Source organism: Vombatus ursinus, unplaced genomic scaffold, assembly GCF_900497805.2.
Source record: "Vombatus ursinus unplaced genomic scaffold, bare-nosed wombat genome assembly UNPS02003292.1, whole genome shotgun sequence".
NCBI lineage: Eukaryota > Metazoa > Chordata > Mammalia > Diprotodontia > Vombatidae > Vombatus > Vombatus ursinus.
Window position 1 is genome coordinate 8810657 of NW_020943070.1, and position 6220 is coordinate 8816876.

The window sequence follows — 6220 nt, forward strand, 5'->3', positions numbered from 1 at the left end:
CCCAATTAAGCTAAACTGCATTAAATGAATGCGTGTTTAATCAAATTACAGCAGAAATATATATGTGATATATAGTGCCAATCACTTAAGCTACTCTTGTGACATGGCCCATGGAAAAATACTATTGATCTAGTTTATTCACTGTTATTTTTAAAAGGTCTCAATTTATAGCAAAAAGAGAATGGTATTCCCTTACATTCAGGATACTAATTGTTCCCTTAATATTTTCCCACTCCACTGCCTCATATGCAAAAGAAACAAAAGGAGGAGGAGGCCATATTTGCAATATCCCTAAGACCCTTCCTCTAGACCCTACAGTCTTTCCCCCCCTCAGGCTCTGATTCAGATTTTCAATGCTGGCCACGTTATCACATGTTTCCATGATGACCTGTTTGGGTTTGGTCTTTTCTGTTGTAAGAAAAAAACAAATCTTGAATTTTGAGTATTTGTGGTCTTAAAACCACAATGCTTTTCATGTAATCACTCTTTTAAATCAGCAGATTACCAATTAGTCATCAAGGTGTTCAAAGACATACACAAAATTGGTTTTCAGGAACAAATCATTCATCATCCATTCATCGCACGCATCCCCTAATTGAGAAGGCCCCGAGAGGAAAGACCCCTGCGCCTTGCAGGAATCCTCTAGAGTTCAACCACACAGAGAAGAGTTTCTGATAGTTAACAAGGCCCAAGTCGGATTGGGAAGGTCTCCTAAGTGTTTATTATACATCTTTCTGTAAGAAAAGTCAGAGCAGGCGTGTTACTTTGCATGTTAAGCTGTCGATCTGATGCAGCATGTTGTAACTTCGACACCCTTCTGAGATGGGAAAAGAGAATGGGGAGCCCTGGCCGCCTCCTCTTCTTCTTCAGGTGCACCCCTTTCTGAGGGATGCCTTCAGCAGCCTGGTAGTCCAAGCGCACTCCCCATAGGAAACTCGAAGCAGGCCTAGTCAAAGGGCCCGGGAGTGCACAACCATGAGAAAACACTAGGGATACGCAGCCCCATGGAGATGACATTGTGGTTTTAAGGGGAAAATAAAACAACCTAAAGCAAGCTCAACTGGGCTTAAAAACCATCATATGAAAGAGAGACGGATGTCAGTTGGCCGACCGCGGCTGGGCCTGAAGGGAAACCGGTCACTGGGGCCACCTCGCCCTGGCAGCACAGGATTGGGCCCAGGAAACGGGCCCATTGGATCGAAATGGGGTCTGAATGGGGAGAACTGGCCGGGCGTTTCCCCAGGGCCAGGGATGAGTGAATTGATTGGGTCCCCAACATAAGGAAGCATTGGTCTCTCATCAAATTCACCGCCAATAATCCCTGGGGGATATATGGGGTTGGGTGGGAAGGGGCTGGGGTAGAAGGGACTGGGGTGGAATGGCATGGGGTGAGGCGGAGGGGGCAGGAACATGGGGTGCCTCCATCTCAGGGCATCTTTCCTCTGTTTCTGCTTCCTGTAGAGCTGAAGAAAAACATGGAAGTAGAGTAAGGGGGGGGATTGTTTTTCCTTCTACTAGTTTTCAAATTACAGATTCACCTATACTACTCTTTCCCAAGAGAAATCCCCTTTCTCTTCCTTGCACAAGTCAAAGAGCCCTAAGTGTGGATCTAAATACAGTGTGATCCAATTCATAACCATTTCTGAAGAGCCCGACTTCCTGCGGAGAGGAGCCCAAGAGGCCTACAGTTGAGGCCTGAAGCCCAGAAGCCATCAGGCTCTTTGTGAAGGTAGAAAGTCCACATGTGTATACACACACACACACACACACACAATAATGATCAAGTACCCAAAAAACCAAAGATACCAATGAACGAATCCACAAATCCTAGGCCTGATCCCATCTCCACTGCTTTAGCTTAGGTGAGGCCCTACAGGCACCCCAAAAGCTGCTCCTCTTGACAATGGGCCCCTCCCCTCAAACACTTTCATTTGCGATCATCTCATCACAACACAACAGCCAGACAGGCTGACCCTCTGCTGCTTACCCTTCTTCCCCGCCCTGGACAACAGCCATCAAAGTGTATTTAGAGGTACCTACCTCTTTCCAATCAGTGTCTCGAGGTCTGGCGGCACAATCTACAAAGAGAGACACATTTCTAAGTTAATTACCATGTTACCTCATTTGTCCAACATGATTAAGGGAGGGGGTGTTTCATATAAGTAAAATTTATGAAGAAACCAAGGACCACCCCCCTCATTTTACACACCAAAACCTACGTCCTTTTTTTTTTCTTTTTTTTTTGGTGAGGCAATCGGGATTAAGTGACTTGCCCAGGGTCACACAGCTAGTAAGTGTTAAATGTCTGAGGCCAAATTTGAACTCAGGTTCTCCTGACTCCAAGGCCGGAGCTCTATCCACTGCACCACCTAGCTGCCTGCCCCCCCCACCCCATTTTCTTTAACAGAGCAGACTGAACCCAAGTGGGTCTCATCTTCATGACTCTAGGCCCAATCCCTCCACAGGGCTTCCTGAGGTGGGCAGGGCTGGGAGTGGTTACACGGACCAGCCCCAGATCATTTCTCTGTGACCTCCCCCTTCCTCAGCGAGCTCTTCTTAGCTCTGGGGCTCGCTGACCACCTCTCCGGACTGGCACCTCTTAAACTAAACCTTATGCTCCAAAGAGGAGCGGCTGTTGGGGCATTTTCCCGGCTTGGGGATGGAGAAGCCCCGTAGGTCTCACAACCTTATCAAAGAGGCTCTGGGGGTAATGTCAGTGTCGTGAAACAAACACGGGAATCCTCTCACTTCCTTCCTGGAACGGGTAGCTCTCCCGCTGCCTTGTTCCTCAGGCTATTCGTTAGGGAAGGGCACACTCTCAGAAATTGCCAAACAGTGTCCTACAGAGCCTGAGGGGAAGCAGGGCTTCTGGCCCATTCAGGGAGCACCCCCAAAGTCATTCTTCTCCCCAGGTTCTGCTAAAGGCTGCTCAGAACCCTCAGTAGGCCCCTGGCATGGGGAGTGAGCTCAAGGGGCCTGAAGATGAAGACCTGAAGAGGATAACTGGCAGGAAGTCTGAGAACAAACCAATGCCAGAAGCCTGGAGCTGCCACCCAGTGCCACATGATGGCCTCACACCACCTCTCTCCCCTCCCACCCAACTCATCCACTTGCAGGGGTCTGAGGGGTCCTGACCTGTCATGTCACCAGGGCCAGGAATTCCAAGCATGGGAACACCTTCCACCGAAGCAACTGACCGCTCCTCCATAACTTATCCCCCTGTAGTCACACCCCCAGCATGGCTCAAGGCTACAAAACCCTTGACCTCAAGACACCGAGTCTGGCCCCTAACCATTACCCTCCAATGCATCTCAAGCTGCCCATGCTTGAAAACTAATTTGCTCCAAGCCAAAGTTCAAAGTGGGCCCATAAAGGTAGGACTCCCTGAAGCAGACTGGGTTCATGGGGCACAGTGCACCCCTTCGCCTCCATCCCCACCCCCAATTCAGTCTCCTGGGGGCCAACATGAGGGCAAAGAGCCTGTGAGTGCAGCAAGGCTAATCCACGGCCAGACCTACTGTGACAGAAAGGCTCGGACCTGGGCCACATGGACCCTCTCCGGGAACTCAGTGTAGACCCCTCAAGAGGAAGAAGTGAACTCCCTGCCACCTCTCTCCCTGCCCCTCTCTCACGTGCAGGATCATTGGCTTTAGAGTTCAAAGGGAGCAAGACCGTTTCCTCTGACCTCTTCCATGCTACAGTAGAGCTAACGAGGGGGCAGAGAGAGCAGTCATTCGCCCAAGGTCACAGAAAACAGTCTCTGACTCCAAATGCTGTGCTCTTTCAAAATCCCTATTCCTTTGGGGCAAGAGAAGCTCAGCAAAATGGCAGAAGGAAAGCTATCTGGCAAACTAATTCATACTAAAGTGTGATCATCACTTAACGTAAGTGTTTCTTGGCCAAATAAATCTCTAATTGGAAGCATTTCAGACTGCAGTAAGGAAGAAGGGGAGGGAGAAGAGGACAGGGGCAAAGCCCAGATAAGTCAGTCCAGCTGGACTGCTTTTTTCCGCAGGGCGTAGTCCCATAAGCTCCCCTGGCCTCCAATGGCTTCTCCTCAGCTATAAATGCTCCAGGTTTTTAGAGGACAGCTTTCATGGAAGGATCATGGCTATCATTCCTTAACGAAGATTGTTTGCATGGTGGGGATTTCCTGGGCTGGAGAGTGGGTTCTATTCCTTCCTTCTTAGGGAAGCTGGCTCCAACATTCATTTAAATAACAAGCCATATGTGTTTAGGGGAATATGGGAGTTAGATGTGAAGTGGGAGCTCTCAGGACATTTGCAAAGCAACACAAAGGCCAGAGTCTTTCTGGTGTAATTCATGCTATTGGTTACAATCAATTAATTTTAAAACACTTTGAGGAAAACAACTAAAGGATACTATGAAAAACTCTTGGCAAATCCTGCTCAATTAAGACTTCAAATGGAGATGAGGAAAACTAGGTCTCTTTCATCATTAATTAGAACGCTCTGAAACTCACCTCGAAAATCCCTTAAGTACATAAACCTCCACAGAAGCTGATCATTCGAAGCAATAAAAAGGTCACGACAAACTGCAGACAGAGACAGGACTGAACGGACATCTAAGAGCCGGAAAATCCGAAGTTTTAATTCCAATGGAAGGACGACTAAACCAAACACATCAGGCAAGTTTAAAGCTAGAAAAGACAAGAAAAATGAGTTACTGGTGCTGTGGCACTAAGACCTCCCGATGCCCCCCCAGCCTGCCCTCCAGAAGCTGGGCATTTGTGCCCCTTCGTGGCCCACAGCAAACTTTGAATCCCTGCGCATTCCTGCCCAGAAGGGATCATCGGGCACACACTCCACTAATGCAAAGAAGGTAAGAAGCCATTACAACATTCCTGAGCAGCCATAGGAGAGTTCCTTAGAGAGTTTTCAACACTAGGGTTTGACGCGTATCAGTCTCCAAACAGACTCGATTCGTAGACTAGCTGCATGAGACAGGCCTTCATTAATAGGAATGGTCTTAATAGGATCCTGTGGAAATTTAAATTCTTAACGGGACTTTAGAGGTCATTTTCATAAGATTTTTATTAGTAACAAAGAGAATTCATCCTTCCAGTTGAAGTCTTAACTGAATTTTTAAAAGTATACTTAGTTGCTTTACTTAAAGCGTTTAAAACTGGGTCATAACCAATAAGATGTCTTGGCCTTTGACCGGTTCCCATGAGCCTCTGAGCCTTTCTAAGAGAAAACAGGAAGGATGAAGAGGATCGAAACGTCCATCACACTGGGCTCTGAAGTGGATCGTCGAGGCTTTTCCCCTATAGACTTATTTCTCAGACCAAGGCAAGTAAAACCCTTGTTTGTTGTAAACTCAAGAAATTATCCAGTTGTTTTTGTTTTTTTGTTCTACTGATATTTGAACATGATGCATATAGTTTTAAAAAAAAATAGGTCATTGTCTACAATTTGGAGAGCGTGTAATTCAGAGCTGTTGATACAATGAAATGGAAATCAACAAAAGCAAACCTAGAGTGTTGAAACTCTTTACACACTCATGTAAAGGTGAACGTGTGAAAAATGAAGGCATTCTACAGGAAAGCAAAAGCAGATGGTTTCCTCGAGATGAGAGGCAGCCTGCAGGGAGACAGGCAGCCGGCCCCAAGTGCTGCTACCAACACACCCAAAACTGCAGGTCCATGGGGAAATTACTGAACCTCTCTCTGGGCCATAAGCCTCTCAAATTCTATCCCCCTTAAAGCCCCCAGGAAGACTGTCTCCAATGGACTTTGTCTATAGCTCATTCATACCCAGCCGTTTGCATGCTATCTCCCTCATTAGATTGGGGGCCCTGGAGAGCAGGGCCAGTTTTCACCTTTTTTGTATCCTCAGTGCTTAGCCCAGGGTCTGGCACAGAACAGATGCTTGACAAATATTTAGTGATTTGGCCTGACTGTACTAAAGACACTGCACTCGTGTCCTAGCATTCCAGACGGCAAACTCCATGCAGGAGAGACACTCTTCGGTCTCTGCTAGCACCTCACACACAGTTTCGCACAGTCGCCTCTAAGGACGCAGATCTGCAAGGGCCCTCCCTGTGGTGGGAAGATGAGGAGCTGAGGCCCAGGGAAGGTCAATGACTTGCCCAAGGTGACCCGGCTAAACAACAGCAGAGGCAAGCTTAATGTCCATTCGATTTAACAAAGGGCAGCCCAGCCTGGGCCCAGGGTGTGAAGGAATGTCACCAGCGGAGG

General features: G+C 47.7%; 1 protein-coding gene across 1 annotated transcript in view; it reads right to left on the reverse strand.

Annotated features, from left to right (window-relative positions):
* Positions 1-693: 693 nt before the first annotated feature.
* FBXO7 (F-box protein 7) overlaps positions 694-6220 on the reverse strand; it is a 20805-nt gene continuing 15278 nt past the window's right edge. Inside the window, exons 7-9 of the mRNA XM_027871945.1 lie at positions 4484-4700; positions 2041-2078; positions 694-1463 (exon numbers count right to left, since the gene is read on the reverse strand). Of these exons, the coding sequence (XP_027727746.1) occupies positions 1077-1463; positions 2041-2078; positions 4484-4700 (642 nt within the window). The 3' untranslated portion in view covers positions 694-1076. The remainder of the gene's footprint in view (positions 1464-2040; positions 2079-4483; positions 4701-6220) is intronic.